Source organism: Salmo salar, chromosome 07 (genome assembly GCF_965601325.2).
Source record: "Salmo salar chromosome 07, fSalSal1, whole genome shotgun sequence".
Lineage (NCBI taxonomy): Eukaryota > Metazoa > Chordata > Actinopteri > Salmoniformes > Salmonidae > Salmo > Salmo salar.
This window is the reverse complement of record NC_138297.1, coordinates 2,845,001-2,862,194: the sequence shown is the minus strand read 5'-3', so window position 1 is coordinate 2,862,194 and position 17,194 is coordinate 2,845,001. Positions and strand designations below refer to the sequence as shown.

At 46.4% G+C, this 17,194-nt stretch overlaps 2 protein-coding genes across 3 annotated transcripts in view; both read left to right on the top strand.

Moving 5' to 3' along the window:
* nfxl1 (nuclear transcription factor, X-box binding-like 1) overlaps positions 1–17,194 on the top strand; it is a 95,887-nt gene that overhangs the window by 73,873 nt on the left and 4,820 nt on the right. Inside the window, exons 18-22 of the mRNA XM_082977262.1 lie at positions 959–1,125; positions 7,916–7,985; positions 12,372–12,476; positions 15,573–15,609; positions 16,153–16,244. Of these exons, the coding sequence (XP_082833388.1) occupies positions 959–1,125; positions 7,916–7,985; positions 12,372–12,476; positions 15,573–15,609; positions 16,153–16,244 (471 nt within the window). The remainder of the gene's footprint in view (positions 1–958; positions 1,126–7,915; positions 7,986–12,371; positions 12,477–15,572; positions 15,610–16,152; positions 16,245–17,194) is intronic.
* Positions 15,863–17,194, top strand: part of LOC145879989 (uncharacterized) — a 2,934-nt gene continuing 1,602 nt past the window's right edge. Inside the window, exons 1-2 of one of the 2 annotated variants that reach the window (XM_082977299.1) lie at positions 15,863–16,664; positions 16,735–17,194. The exon at positions 16,735–17,194 is cut by the window's right edge and continues 20 nt beyond it. In XM_082977299.1, the coding sequence (XP_082833425.1) occupies positions 16,273–16,664; positions 16,735–17,194 (852 nt within the window). In that variant the 5' untranslated portion in view covers positions 15,863–16,272. The other variant, XM_082977298.1, reaches the window with a different exon arrangement.

The window sequence follows — 17,194 nt, the reverse complement described above, 5'->3', positions numbered from 1 at the left end:
AACTCGGTAGTGAGTGTTGAAACTGAGGACAGACGATTTTTACGCGCTTCAGCTCTCGGCGGTCCCGTTCTGTGAGTTTGTGTGGCCTACCACTTCGCTGCTGAGCCGTTGTTGCTCCTAGACGTTTCCACTTCACAATAACAGCACTTACAGATGACTGGGGAGCAGCTCTAGCAGGGCAGAAACTTGACGAACTGACTTGTTAGAAAAGTGGCATCCTATGACGGTGGCTTGTTGAAAGTCACTGAGCTCTTCAGTACAGGCCGTTCTACTGCCAATGTTTGTCTATGGAGATTGCATGGCTGTGTGTTTGATTTTATACACCGGTCAGCAAAGGCAAATCCACTAATTTGAAGGGGGTCCACATACTTCTGTGTATATAGTGTATATTGATTTAAATGTCCCAGATTGCCCCCTTTAACCTCTATACCATCTCTCCCTCCTCCTCTCTCTCCCTCCCTCCCTCCCTCCTCCTCTCTCTCCCCACTCCCTCCCTCCTCTCTCTCTCTCCCTCTCCCCCCCCCTCCTCTCTCCCCCCACTCCCTCCCTCCTCTCTCTCCCCACTCCCTCCCTCCTCTCTCTCTCCCTCCCTCCCTCCCTCCTCCTCTCTCCCCACTCCCTCCCTCCTCTCTCTCTCTCCCTCCCTCCCCCCCTCCTCTCTCCCCCTACTCCCTCCCTCCTCTCTCCCCACTCCCTCCCTCCTCCTCCCTCCCTCCCTCCCTCCTCTCTCCCCCCTCTCCCTCCCTCCTCTCTCCCCCCTCTCCCTCCCTCCTCTCTCCCCCCTCTCCCTCCTCCTCTCTCCCCACTCCCTCCCTCCCTCCCTCCTCTCTCCCCCCTCCCTCCCTCCCTCCCTCCCTCCTCTCTCCCCACTCCCTCCCTCCTCCCTCCCTCCCTTCTCCTCATCTCTCCCCCACTCCTTCTCTCTCTCTCTCTCTCTCTCTCTCTTCTGTGTGTCCAGGCGGGTCCAGAGTGTGTGGCGTGTGAAGAGGGGTGTGTTAACCCTCACCCCCCTGGCTGTCCCCACCTGTGCCCGTTGCCGTGCCACCCGGGGTCGTGCCCCCCCTGCCAACAGATGACCCGACAACGCTGTCACTGCAAGATCTCCCTGCTCTACATAGACTGCCTGTACGTCACACACACACACACACACACACACACACACACACACACACACACACACACACACACACACACACACACACACAGATCTAGAATCAATGACAAGCTATCAACATTCACAGTTATGTTGGATCCTCTGAAGTTCAGCAGTCAACATCTATCATTATCACTGTCTGTCAACATCTATCACTATCACTGTCTGTCAACATCTATATATCACTGTCTGTCAACATCTATCATTATCACTGTCTGTCAACATCTATCACTATCACTGTCTGTCAACATCTATATATCACTGTCTGTCAACATCTATCATTATCACTGTCTGTCAACATCTATCACTATCACTGTCTGTCAACATCTATATATCACTGTCTGTCAACATCTATATATCACTGTCTGTCAACATCTATATATCACTGTCTGTCAACATCTATATATCACTGTCTGTTAACATCTGTCATTAGCACTGTCTGTCAACATCTATATATCACTGTCTGTCAACATCTATCACTATCACTGTCTGTCAACATCTATCATTATCGCTGTCTGTCAACATCTATCATTATCACTGTCTGTCAACATCTATCATTATCGCTGTCTGTCAACATCTATCATTATTGCTGTCTGTCAACATCTATCATTATCACTGTCTGTCAACATCTATCATTATCACTGTCTGTCAACATCTATCATTATCGCTGTCTGTCAACATCTATCATTATCGCTGTCTGTCAACATCTATCATTATCACTGTCTGTCAACATCTATATATCACTGTCTGTCAACATCTATCATTATCGCTGTCTGTCAACATCTATCATTATCACTGTCTGTCAACATCTATCATTATCACTGTCTGTCAACATCTATATATCACTGTCTGTCAACATCTATATATCACTGTCTGTCAACATCTATATATCACTGTCTGTCAACATCTATCACTATCACTGTCTGTCAACATCTATATATCACTGTCTGTCAACATCTATATATCACTGTCTGTCAACATCTATATATCACTGTCTGTCAACATCTATCACTGTCTGTCAACATCTATCATTATCGCTGTCTGTCAACATCTATCACTATCACTGTCTGTCAACATCTATCATTATCACTGTCTGTCAACATCTATATATCACTGTCTGTCAACATCTATCATTATCGCTGTCTGTCAACATCTATCACTATCACTGTCTGTCAACATCTATATATCACTGTCTGTCAACATCTATATATCACTGTCTGTCAACATCTATATATCACTGTCTGTCAACATCTATATATCACTGTCTGTTAACATCTGTCATTATCACTGTCTGGCAACATCTATATATCACTGTCTGTCAACATCTATCATTATCACTGTCTGTCAACATCTATATATCACTGTCTGTCAACATCTATCACTGTCTGTCAACATCTATATATCACTGTCTGTCAACATCTATCATTATCACTGTCTGTCAACATCTATATATCACTGTCTGTCAACATCTATATATCACTGTCTGTCAACATCTATATATCACTGTCTGTCAACATCTATCATTATCGCTGTCTGTCAACATCTATCATTATCGCTGTCTGTCAACATCTATCATTATCGCTGTCTGTCAACATCTATCACTATCACTGTCTGTCAACATCTATATATCACTGTCTGTCAACATCTATCATTATCGCTGTCTGTCAACATCTATCACTGTCAAGTCAACATCTATCATTATCACTGTCTGTCAAAATCTATATATCACTGTCTGTCAACATCTATCATTATCGCTGTCTGTCAACATCTATCACTATCACTGTCTGTCAACATCTATATATCACTGTCTGTCAACATCTATATATCACTGTCTGTCAACATCTATATATCACTGTCTGTCAACATCTATATATCACTGTCTGTTAACATCTGTCATTATCACTGTCTGTCAACATCTATCATTATCGCTGTCTGTCAACATCTATCATTATCGCTGTCTGTCAACATCTATCACTATCACTGTCTGTCAACATCTATATATCACTGTCTGTCAACATCTATATATCACTGTCTGTCAACATCTATATATCACTGTCTGTCAACATCTATATATCACTGTCTGTCAACATCTATATATCACTGTCTGTTAACATCTGTCATTATCACTGTCTGTCAACATCTATCATTATCACTGTCTGTCAACATCTATCATTATCACTGTCTGTCAACATCTATATATCACTGTCTGTCAACATCTATCACTATCACTGTCTGTCAACATCTATCATTATCACTGTCTGTCAACATCTATATATCACTGTCTGTCAACATCTATCATTATCACTGTCTGTCAACATCTATATATCATTATCGCTGTCTGTCAACATCTATCATTATCGCTGTCTGTCAACATCTATCCATCTATCATTATCGCTGTCTGTCAACATCTATCACTATCGCTGTCTGTCAACATCTATCACTATCACTGTCTGTCAACATCTATCATTATCGCTGTCTGTCAACATCTATCATTATCGCTGTCTGTCAACATCTATCATTATCGCTGTCTGTCAACATCTATCATTATCGCTGTCTGTCAACATCTATCACTATCACTGTCTGTCAACATCTATATATCACTGTCTGTCAACATCTATCATTATCGCTGTCTGTCAACATCTATCATTATCGCTGTCTGTCAACATCTATCATTATCGCTGTCTGTCAACATCTGTCATTATCGCTGTCTGTCAACATCTATCATTATCACTGTCTGTTAACATCTGTCACTATCACTGTCTGTCAACATCTATCACTATCACTGTCTGTCAACATCTATATATCACTGTCTGTCAACATCTATATATCACTGTCTGTCAACATCTATATATCACTGTCTGTCAACATCTATATATCACTGTCTGTCAACATCTATATATTACTGTCTGTCAACATCTATATATCACTGTTTGTCAACATCTATCACTATCACTGTCTGTCAACATCTATCACTATCACTGTCTGTCAACATCTATATATCACTGTCTGTCAACATCTATATATCACTGTCTGTCAACATCTATATATCACTGTCTGTCAACATCTATATATCGCTGTCTGTCAACATCTATCACTATCACTGTCTGTCAACATCTATATATCACTGTCTGTCAACATCTGTCATTATCGCTGTCTGTCAACATCTATCATTATCTCAGTCTGTCAACATCTATCATTATCACTGTCTGTCAACATCTATATATCACTGTCTGTCAACATCTATCATTATCGCTGTCTGTCAACATCTATCACTATCACTGTCTGTCAACATCTATATATCACTGTCTGTCAACATCTATCATTATCACTGTCTGTCAACATCTATATATCACTGTCTGTCAACATCTATATATCACTGTCTGTCAACATCTATCATTATCACTGTCTGTTAACATCTATATATCACTGTCTGTCAACATCTATATATCACTGTCTGTCAACATCTATCATTATCACTGTCTGTCAACATCTATATATCACTGTCTGTCAACATCTATATATCACTGTCTGTCAACATCTATCATTATCACTGTCTGTCAACATCTATATATCATTATCGCTGTCTGTCAACATCTATCATTATCGCTGTCTGTCAACATCTATCATTATCGCTGTCTGTCAACATCTATCACTATCACTGTCTGTCAACATCTATATATCACTGTCTGTCAACATCTATCATTATCGCTGTCTGTCAACATCTATCATTATCGCTGTCTGTCAACATCTATCATTATCGCTGTCTGTCAACATCTATCATTATCGCTGTCTGTCAACATCTATCATTATCGCTGTCTGTCAACATCTATCACTATCTGTCAACATCTATATATCACTGTCTGTCAACATCTATCATTATCGCTGTCTGTCAACATCTATCATTATCGCTGTCTGTCAACATCTATCATTATCGCTGTCTGTCAACATCTGTCATTATCGCTGTCTGTCAACATCTATCATTATCACTGTCTGTTAACATCTGTCACTATCACTTACTGTCAACATCTATCACTATCACTGTCTGTCAACATCTATCACTATCACTGTCTGTCAACATCTATCACTATCACTGTCTGTCAACATCTATATATCACTGTCTGTCAACATCTATATATCACTGTCTGTCAACATCTATATATCACTCTGTCAACATCTATATATCACTGTCTGTCAACATCTATATATCACTGTCTGTCAACATCTATATATCACTGTCTGTCAACATCTATCACTATCACTGTCTGTCAACATCTATCACTATCACTGTCTGTCAACATCTATCACTATCACTGTCTGTCAACATCTATATATCACTGTCTGTCAACATCTCTATATCACTGTCTGTCAACATCTATATATCGCTGTCTGTCAACATCTATCACTATCATTGTCTGTCAACATCTATATATCACTGTCTGTCAACATCTATCATTATCACTGTCTGTCAACATCTATATATCACTGTCTGTCAACATCTATATATCACTGTCTGTCAACATCTGTCATTATCACTCTGTTAACATCTGTCATTATCACTGTCTGTCAACATCTATCATTATCGCTGTCTGTCAACATCTATCATTATCGCTGTCTGTCAACATCTATCACTATCACTGTCTGTCAACATCTATATATCACTGTCTGTCAACATATATATATCACTGTCTGTCAACATCTGTCATTATCACTCTGTTAACATCTGTCATTATCACTCTCTGTCAACATCTATCATTATCGCTGTCTGTCAACATCTATCATTATCGCTCTCTGTCAACATCTATCACTATCACTGTCTGTCAACATCTATATATCACTGTCTGTCAACATCTGTCATTATCACTGTCTGTCAACATCTGTCATTATCACTGTCTGTCAACATCTATCACTATCACTGTCTGTCAACATCTATATATCACTGTCTGTCAACATCTATATATCACTGTCTGTCAACATCTATATATCACTGTCTGTCAACATCTATCATTATCGCTGTCTGTCAACATCTATCATTATCACTGTCTGTCAACATCTATCATTATCGCGGTCTGTCAACATCTATATATCGCTGTCTGTCAACATCTATCATTATCACTGTCTGTCAACATCTATCATTATCGCTGTCTGTCAACATCTATCATTATCACTGTCTGTCAACATCTATATATCACTGTCTGTCAACATCTATATATCACTGTCTGTCAACATCTGTCATTATCACTGTCTGTCAACATCTGTCATTATCACTGTCTGTCAACATCTATCACTATCACTGTCTGTCAACATCTATATATCACTGTCTGTCAACATCTATCACTATCACTGTCTGTCAACATCTATCACTATCACTGTCTGTCAACATCTATATATCACTGTCTGTCAACATCTATCACTATCACTGTCTGTCAACATCTATATATCACTGTCTGTCACCATCTATATATCGCTGTCTGTCAACATCTATCACTATCACTGTCTGTCAACATCTATATATCACTGTCTGTCAACATCTATATATCACTGTCAACATCTATATATCACTGTCTGTCAACATCTATATATCACTGTCTGTCACCATCTATATATCGCTGTCTGTCAACATCTATCACTATCACTGTCTGTCAACATCTATATATCACTGTCTGTCAACATCTGTCATTATCACTCTGTTAACATCTGTCATTATAACTGTCTGTCAACATCTATCATTATCGCTGTCTGTCAACATCTATCATTATCGCTGTCTGTCAACATCTGTCATTATCGCTGTCTGTCAACATCTATCACTATCACTGTCTGTCAACATCTATATATCACTGTCTGTCAACATCTATATATCACTGTCTGTCAACATCTGTCATTATCACTCTGTTACCATCTGTCATTATCACGGTCTGTCAACATCTATCATTATCGCTGTCTGTCAACATCTATCATTATCACTGTCTGTCAACATCTATCACTATCGCGGTCTGTCAACATCTATATATCGCTGTCTGTCAACATCTGTCATTATCACTGTCTGTCAACATCTGTCATTATCACTGTCTGTCAACATCTATCATTATCACTGTCTGTCAACATCTATATATCACTGTCTGTCAACATCTATATATCACTGTCTGTCAACATCTATCATTATCGCTGTCTGTCAACATCTATCATTATCGCTGTCTGTCAACATCTGTCATTATCGCGGTCTGTCAACATCTGTCATTATCGCTGTCTGTCAACATCTATCATTATCACTGTCTGTCAACATCTATATATCACTGTCTGTCAACATCTATCATTATCACTGTCTGTCAACATCTATATATCACTGTCTGTCAACATCTGTCATTATCGCTGTCTGTCAACATCTATCATTATCGCTGTCTGTCAACATCTGTCATTATCGCTGTCTGTCAACATCTGTCATTATCGCTGTCTGTCAACATCTGTCATTATCACTGTCTGTCAACATCTGTCATTATCACTGTCTGTCAACATCTGTCATTATCTCTGTCTGTCAACATCTATCATTATCTCTGTCTGTCAACATCTATCATTATCACTGTCTGTCAACATCTGTCATTATCTCTGTCTGTCAACATCTGTCATTATCACTGTCTGTCAACATCTATCATTATCACTGTCTGTCAACATCTATCATTATCTCTGTCTGTCAACATCTATCATTATCACTGTCTGTCAACATCTATCATTATCACAGTCTGTCAACATCTACTGTCCTTTCTCCAGGACGTTCAGAAGTGCTGAAGATGAGTCCAAAGCTGATCTGGGGTCCTGTAAGAACCAATGTCCTAAACAGGTAACAGGTACACCTCTCTGTCTCTGTAAAGTCCTCTCTCTCTCTGGGTCTCTCTCTGGGTCTCTCCCTCTCTGTCTCTCTAAAGTCCTCTCTCTCTCTGGGTCTCTGTAAAGTCCTCTCTCTCTGGGTCTCTAAAGTCCTCTCTCTCTGGGTCTCTCTCTCTCTGGGTCTCTCTCTGGGTCTCTCTCTGGGTCTCTCTCTCTGTCTCTCTAAAGTCCTCTCTCTCTGGGTCTCTCTCTGGGTCTCTCTCTGGGTCTCTCTCTGGGTCTCTCTCTGGGTCTCTCTCTCTGTCTCTCTAAAGTCCTCTCTCTCTCTGGGTCTCTCTCTCTGTCTCTCTAAAGTCCTCTCTCTCTCTGTCTAGTAGTGTGACTGTTAACCCCAGTATTCCTGGGTGGGTAGTGTGACTGTTAACCCCAGTATTCCTGGGTGGGTAGTGTGACTGTTAACCCCAGTATTCCTGGGTGGGTAGTGTGACTGTTAACCCCAGTATTCCTGGGTGGGTAGTGTGACTGTTAACCCCAGTATTCCTGGGTGGGTAGTGTGACTCTGTTAACCCCAGTATTCCTGGGTGGGTAGTGTGACTGTTAACCCCAGTATTCCTGGGTGGGTAGTGTGACTCTGTTAACCCCAGTATTCCTGGGTGGGTAGTGTGACTGTTAACCCCAGTATTCCTGGGTGGGTAGTGTGACTCTGTTAACCCCAGTATTCCTGGGTGGGTAGTGTGAGTCTGTTAACCCCAGTATTCCTGGGTGGGTAGTGTGACTGTTAACCCCAGTATTCCTGGGTGGGTAGTGTGACTGTTAACCCCCAGTATTCCTGGGTGGGTAGTGTGACTCTGTTAACCCCAGTATTCCTGGGTGGGTAGTGTGACTGTTAACCCCAGTATTCCTGGGTGGGTAGTGTGACTCTGTTAACCCCAGTATTCCTGGGTGGGTAGTGTGACTCTGTTAACCCCAGTATTCCTGGGTGGGTAGTGTGACTCTGTTAACCCCAGTATTCCTGGGTGGGTAGTGTGACTCTGTTAACCCCAGTATTCCTGGGTGGGTAGTGTGACTGTTAACCCCAGTATTCCTGGGTGGGTAGTGTGACTCTGTTAACCCCAGTATTCCTGGGTGGGTAGTGTGACTGTTAACCCCAGTATTCCTGGGTGGGTAGTGTGACTCTGTTAACCCCAGTATTCCTGGGTGGGTAGTGTGACTCTGTTAACCCCAGTATTCCTGGGTGGGTAGTGTGACTCTGTTAACCCCAGTATTCCTGGGTGGGTAGTGTGACTCTGTTAACCCCAGTATTCCTGGGTGGGTAGTGTGACTCTGTTAACCCCAGTATTCCTGGGTGGGTAGTGTGACTGTTAACCCCAGTATTCCTGGGTGGGTAGTGTGACTCTGTTAACCCCAGTATTCCTGGGTGGGTAGTGTGACTCTGTTAACCCCAGTATTCCTGGGTGGGTAGTGTGACTGTTAACCCCAGTATTCCTGGGTGGGTAGTGTGACTGTTAACCCCAGTATTCCTGGGTGGGTAGTGTGACTGTTAACCCCAGTATTCCTGGGTGGGTAGTGTGACTCTGTTAACCCCAGTATTCCTGGGTGGGTAGTGTGACTGTTAACCCCAGTATTCCTGGGTGGGTAGTGTGACTCTGTTAACCCCAGTATTCCTGGGTGGGTAGTGTGACTCTGTTAACCCCAGTATTCCTGGGTGGGTAGTGTGACTCTGTTAACCCCAGTATTCCTGGGTGGGTAGTGTGACTCTGTTAACCCCAGTATTCCTGGGTGGGTAGTGTGACTCTGTTAACCCCAGTATTCCTGGGTGGGTAGTGTGACTGTTAACCCCAGTATTCCTGGGTGGGTAGTGTGACTCTGTTAACCCCAGTATTCCTGGGTGGGTAGTGTGACTCTGTTAACCCCAGTATTCCTGGGTGGGTAGTGTGACTCTGTTAACCCCAGTATTCCTGGGTGGGTAGTGTGACTCTGTTAACCCCAGTATTCCTGGGTGGGTAGTGTGACTGTTAACCCCAGTATTCCTGGGTGGGTAGTGTGACTCTGTTAACCCCAGTATTCCTGGGTGGGTAGTGTGACTGTTAACCCCAGTATTCCTGGGTGGGTAGTGTGACTCTGTTAACCCCAGTATTCCTGGGTGGGTAGTGTGACTGTTAACCCCAGTATTCCTGGGTGGGTAGTGTGACTGTTAACCCCAGTATTCCTGGGTGGGTAGTGTGACTCTGTTAACCCCAGTATTCCTGGGTGGGTAGTGTGACTCTGTTAACCCCAGTATTCCTGGGTGGGTAGTGTGACTCTGTTAACCCCAGTATTCCTGGGTGGGTAGTGTGACTCTGTTAACCCCAGTATTCCTGGGTGGGTAGTGTGACTCTGTTAACCCCAGTATTCCTGGGTGGGTAGTGTGACCTGTTAACCCCAGTATTCCTGGGTGGGTAGTGTGACTCTGTTAACCCCAGTATTCCTGGGTGGGTAGTGTGACTCTGTTAACCCCAGTATTCCTGGGTGGGTAGTGTGACTCTGTTAACCCCAGTATTCCTGGGTGGGTAGTGTGAGTCTGTTAACCCCAGTATTCCTGGGTGGGTAGTGTGACTCTGTTAACCCCAGTATTCCTGGGTGGGTAGTGTGACTCTGTTAACCCCAGTATTCCTGGGTGGGTAGTGTGAGTCTGTTAACCCCAGTATTCCTGGGTGGGTAGTGTGACTGTTAACCCCAGTATTCCTGGGTGGGTAGTGTGACTGTTAACCCCAGTATTCCTGGGTGGGTAGTGTGACTCTGTTAACCCCAGTATTCCTGGGTGGGTAGTGTGACTCTGTTAACCCCAGTATTCCTGGGTGGGTAGTGTGACTCTGTTAACCCCAGTATTCCTGGGTGGGTAGTGTGACTGTTAACCCCAGTATTCCTGGGTGGGTAGTGTGACTCTGTTAACCCCAGTATTCCTGGGTGGGTAGTGTGAGTCTGTTAACCCCAGTATTCCTGGGTGGGTAGTGTGACTGTTAACCCCAGTATTCCTGGGTGGGTAGTGTGACTGTTAACCCCAGTATTCCTGGGTGGGTAGTGTGACTCTGTTAACCCCAGTATTCCTGGGTGGGTAGTGTGACTGTTAACCCCAGTATTCCTGGGTGGGTAGTGTGACTCTGTTAACCCCAGTATTCCTGGGTGGGTAGTGTGACTCTGTTAACCCCAGTATTCCTGGGTGGGTAGTGTGACTGTTAACCCCAGTATTCCTGGGTGGGTAGTGTGACTCTGTTAACCCCAGTATTCCTGGGTGGGTAGTGTGACTCTGTTAACCGACCAGTATTCCTGGGTGGGTAGTGTGACTCTGTTAACCCCAGTATTCCTGGGTGGGTAGTGTGACTCTGTTAACCCCAGTATTCCTGGGTGGGTAGTGTGACTCTGTTAACCCCAGTATTCCTGGGTGGGTAGTGTGACTGTTAACCCCAGTATTCCTGGGTGGGTAGTGTGACTGTTAACCCCAGTATTCCTGGGTGGGTAGTGTGACTCTGTTAACCCCAGTATTCCTGGGTGGGTAGTGTGACTGTTAACCCCAGTATTCCTGGGTGGGTAGTGTGACTCTGTTAACCCCAGTATTCCTGGGTGGGTAGTGTGACTGTTAACCCCAGTATTCCTGGGTGGGTAGTGTGACTGTTAACCCCAGTATTCCTGGGTGGGTAGTGTGACTCTGTTAACCCCAGTATTCCTGGGTGGGTAGTGTGACTCTGTTAACCCCAGTATTCCTGGGTGGGTAGTGTGACTCTGTTAACCCCAGTATTCCTGGGTGGGTAGTGTGACTGTTAACCCCAGTATTCCTGGGTGGGTAGTGTGACTTGTTAACCCCAGTAGGTGGTAATAAACCCCCACCATAGTTCAGGTGGTAATAAACCCCCACCATAGTTCAGGTGGTAATAAACCCCCACCATAGTTCAGGTGGTAATAAACCCCCACCATAGTTCAGGTGGTAATAAACCCCCACCATAGTTCAGGTGGTAATAAACCCCCACCATAGTTCAGGTGGTAATAAACCCCCACCATAGTTCAGGTGGTAATAAACCCCCACCATAGTTCAGGTGGTAATAAACCCCCACCATAGTTCAGGTGGTAATAAACCCCCACCATAGTTCAGGTGGTAATAAACCCCCACCATAGTTCAGGTGGTAATAAACCCCCACCATAGTTCAGGTGGTAATAAACCCCCACCATAGTTCAGGTGGTAATAAACCCCCACCATAGTTCAGGTGGTAATCAAACCCCCACCATAGTTCCAGGTGGTAATAAACCCCCACCATAGTTCAGGTGGTAATAAACCCCCACTATAGTTCAGGTGGTAATAAGGATTTATAATGAACCACTCTCTCTCTCTCTCTCTCTCTGTCTCCCTCTCTCTCTCTCTCTCTAGTTGAGTTGTGGTCATCATTGTAAGGACCTGTGTCACCCAGGACATTGTGAGGATAAATGTTCCCACAGGGTCAAACTGAAGTGTCCCTGCAAGAGGATTAAAAAGGTATGTTTTCTCTGTAGCCCTGTGTGTGTCTGTAGCCCTGTGTGTGTCTGTAGCCCTGTGTGTGTCTGTAGCCCTGTGTGTGTCTGTAGCCCTGTGTGTGTCTGTAGCCCTGTGTGTGTCTGTAGCCCTGTGTGTGTCTGTAGCCCTGTGTGTGTCTGTAGCCCTGCGTGTGTCTGTAGCCCTGCGTGTGTCTGTAGCCCTGCGTGTGTCTGTAGCCCTGTGTGTGTCTGTAGCCCTGTGTGTGTCTGTAGCCCTGTGTGTGTCTGTAGCCCTGTGTGTGTCTGTAGCCCTGTGTGTGTCTGTAGCCCTGTGTGTGTCTGTAACCCTGTGTGTGTCTGTAGCCCTGCGTGTGTCTGTAGCCCTGCGTGTGTCTGTAGCCCTGTGTGTGTCTGTAGCCCTGTGTGTGTCTGTAGCCCTGTGTGTGTCTGTAGCCCTGTGTGTGTCTGTAGCCCTGTGTGTGTCTGTAGCCCTGTGTGTCTGTAGCCCTGTGTGTGTCTGTAGCCCTGTGTGTGTCTGTAGCCCCGTGTGTCTGTAGCCCTGTGTGTGTCTGTAGCCCTGTGTGTGTCTGTAACCCTGTGTGTGTCTGTAGCCCTGTGTGTGTCTGTAGCCCTGTGTGTGTCTGTAGCCCTGTGTGTGTCTGTAGCCCTGTGTGTGTCTGTAGCCCCGTTTGTCTGTAGCCTGTGTGTGTCTGTAGCCCTGTCTGTGTGGTCTGTAGCCCTGTGTGTCTGTAGCCCTGTGTGTGTCTGTAGCCCTGTGTGTGTCTGTAGCCCTGTGTGTGTCTGTAGCCCTGTGTGTGTCTGTAGCCCTGGTGTGTCTGTAGCCCTGTGTGTGTCTGTAGCCCTGTGTGTGTCTGTAGCCCTGTGTGTGTCTGTAGCCCTGTGTGTGTCTGTAACCCTGTGTGTGTCTGTAGCCCTGTGTGTGTCTGTAGCCCTGTGTGTGTCTGTAGCCCTGTGTGTCTGTAGCCCTGTGTGTCTGTAGCCCTGTGTGTGTCTGTAGCCCTGTGTGTGTCTGTAGCCCTGTGTGTGTCTGTAGCCCTGTGTGTGTCTGTAGCCCTGCGTGTGTCTGTAGCCCTGTGTGTGTCTGTAGCCCCGTGTGTCTGTAGCCCTGTGTGTGTCTGTAGCCCTGTGTGTGTCTGTAACCCTGTGTGTGTCTGTAGCCCTGTGTGTGTCTGTAGCCCTGTGTGTGTCTGTAGCCCTGTGTGTGTCTGTAGCCCTGTGTGTGTCTGTAGCCCTGTGTGTGTCTGTAGCCCTGTGTGTGTCTGTAGCCCTGTGTGTGTCTGTAGCCCTGTGTGTGTCTGTAACCCTGTGTGTGTCTGTAGCCCTGTGTGTGTCTGTAACCCTGTGTGTGTCTGTAGCCCTGTGTGTGTCTGTAACCCTGTGTGTGTCTGTAGCCCTGTGTGTGTCTGTAGCCCTGTGTGTGTCTGTAGCCCTGTGTGTGTCTGTAGCCCTGTGTGTGTCTGTAGCCCTGTGTGTGTCTGTAGCCCTGTGTGTGTCTGTAGCCCTGTGTGTGTCTGTAGCCCTGTGTGTGTCTGTAGCCCTGTGTGTGTCTGTAGCCCTGTGTGTGTCTGTAGCCCTGTGTGTGTCTGTAGCCCTGTGTGTGTCTGTAGCCCTGTGTGTGTCTGTAGCCCTGTGTGTGTCTGTAGCCCTGTGTGTGTCTGTAGCCCTGTGTGTGTCTGTAGCCCTGTGTGTGTCTGTAGCCCTGCGTGTGTCTGTAGCCCTGCGTGTGTCTGTAGCCCTGCGTGTGTCTGTAGCCCTGCGTGTGTCTGTAGCCCTGTGTGTGTCTGTAGCCCTGTGTGTGTCTGTAGCCCTGTGTGTGTCTGTAGCCCTGTGTGTGTCTGTAGCCCTGTGTGTGTCTGTAGCCCTGTGTGTGTCTGTAGCCCTGTGTGTGTCTGTAGCCCCGTGTGTGTCTGTAGCCCTGTGTGTGTCTGTAGCCCTGCGTGTGTCTGTAGCCCTGTGTGTGTCTGTAGCCCTGTGTGTGTCTGTAGCCCTGTGTGTGTCTGTAGCCCTGCGTGTGTCTGTAGCCCTGTGTGTGTCTGTAGCCCTGTGTGTGTCTGTAGCCCTGTGTGTGTCTGTAGCCCTGTGTGTGTCTGTAGCCCTGTGTGTGTCTGTAGCCCTGTGTGTGTCTGTAGCCCTGTGTGTGTCTGTAGCCCTGTGTGTGTCTGTAGCCTGTGTGTCTGTAACCTTCTCCACATTTTCAAAGTGAAAGAAAAATTTTAGAATATTTTCTAAGTGAATAGAAATAAAGACATGAGGGAGATGCCCGGCTTGTATTTCTACACGTCCCAGAGTTACTACTTTGGCAGCCATTTTACAGCTGTGAGTAAATTCTGAATAAGATCGTACCGATTAAACAACGTCTAAACCAGAATGGCTTTCCAAGAGGTGTTGAGCGTTCCTGAGTGGTCCAGACTCACTCCTGATTTACATGTGCTTGAAAATAGAGAGAGGAGAGAGAGGAGAGGAGAGGAGAGGAGAGGAGAGGAGAGGAGAGGAGAGGAGAGGAGAGGAGAGGAGAGGAGAGGAGAGGAGAGGAGAGAGAGAGGAGAGGAGAGGAGAGGAGAGGAGAGGAGAGGAGAGGAGAGGAGAGGAGAGGAGAGAGAGAGGAGAGGAGAGGAGAGGAGAGGAGAGGAGAGGAGAGGAGAGGAGAGGAGAGGAGAGGAGAGGAGAGGAGAGGAGAGAGAGAGAGAGAGAGAGAGAGAGAGAGAGAGAGAGAGAGAGAGAGACAGAGAGAGAGAGAGAGAGAGAGAGAGAGAGATCGATCAATGATTCCCATCCAAATTTACTGAGCAATTTCGACAAAAACAAAGGATGAATGTAGTAGAATTGTTCAAAATGATTCACATCTACAATGGCTGCCAAAGGTGATTCCACCAGGTATGAATTCAGACAGGACCAGACTGGTATATATTATTAATACTGTAGTGTCTATGTTATGATGTAGGAGATGCTGTGTTATAAAACCAGACAGGACCAGACTGGTATATATTATTAATACTGTAGTGTCTATGTTATGATGTAGGAGCTGCTGTGTTATAAAGCCAGACAGGACCAGACTGGTATATATTATTAATACTGTAGTGTCTATGTTATGATGTAGGAGCTGCTGTGTTTTAAAGCCAGACAGGACCAGACTGGTATCTAGGATGAAGACTGTAGTGTCTATGTTATGATGTAGGAGCTGCTGTGTTATAAAACCAGACAGGATCAGACTGGTATATACGAGGTAACACTGTAGTGTCTATGTCACGACGCAGGAGCTGCTGTGTTTTACACAGCACAGACAGGATCAGACTGGCACACATCATCACACACTGTAGTGTCTATGTCACGACGTAGGAGCTGCTGTGTTTTACAGCCAGACAGGACACAGACTCAGGCGGACTGTACTGACGTATGCAGAGCTCTACGCAGACAGGTTCACGAGGTCACACACACACACACACACACACACACAGACACACACACAGACACACACAGACACACAGACACACACACACACACACACACACACACACACACACACACACACACACACACAGATACATAGATTGAGGTTAGACGCCCCAGATCCCCTTTACACAGGAACTCTTGACAGAACAAGCTAATGCATCTCTGCTGATGTTTTAAAATCATTGGACCTTCACAACATTATAGTCCTCTGTGGTGGAGGTTTCCAGAGGTATCCTGGACCCTGCTGGGTGTGGTGGAGGTATCCTGGACCCTGCTGGGTGTGGTGGAGGTATCCTGGACCCTGCTGGGTGTGGTGGAGGTATCCTGGACCCTGCTGGGTGTGGTGGATGTATCCTGGACCCTGCTGGGTGTGGTGGAGGTATCCTGGACCCTGCTGGGTGTGGTGGATGTATCCTGGACCCTGCTGGGTGTGGTGGAGGTATCCTGGACCCTGCTGGGTGTGGTGGAGGTATCCTGGACCCTGCTGGGTGTGGTGGAGGTATCCTGGACCCTGCTGGGTGTGGTGGAGGTATCCTGGAGCCTGCTGGGTGTGGTGGAGGTATCCAGAGGGTTCCTGGACCCTGCAGGGTGTGGTGGAGGTTTCCAGAGGGTTCCTGGACCCTGCTGGGTGTGGTGGAGGTATCCTGGACCCTGCTGGGTGTGGTGGAGGTATCCTGGACCCTGCTGGGTGTGGTGGAGGTATCCAGAGGGTTCCTGGACCCTGCTGGGTGTGGTGGAGGTATCCTGGACCCTGCTGGGTGTGGTGGAGGAATCCAGAAGGTTCCTGGACCCTGCTGGGTGTGGTGGAGGTATCCAGAGGGTTCCTGGACCCTGCTGGGTGTGGTGGAGGTATCCAGAGGGTTCCTGGACCCTGCTGGGTGTGGTGGAGGTTTCCAGAGGGTTCCTGGACCCTGCTGGGTGTGGTGGAGGTATCCAGAGGGTTCCTGGACCCTGCTGGGTGTGGTGGAGGTATCCTGGACCCTGCTGGGTGTGGTGGAGGTATCCTGGACCCTGCTGGGTGTGGTGGAGGTATCCAGAGGGTTCCTGGACCCTGCTGGGTGTGGTGGAGGTATCCTGGACCCTGCTGGGTGTGGTGGAGGAATCCAGAGGGTTCCTGGACCCTGCTGGGTGTGGTGGAGGTATCCAGAGGGTTCCTGGACCCTGCTGGGTGTGGTGGAGGTTTCCAGAGGGTTCCTGGACCCTGCTGGGTGTGGTGGAGGTATCCAGAGGGTTCCTGGACCCTGCTGGGTGTGGTGGAGGTATCCTGGA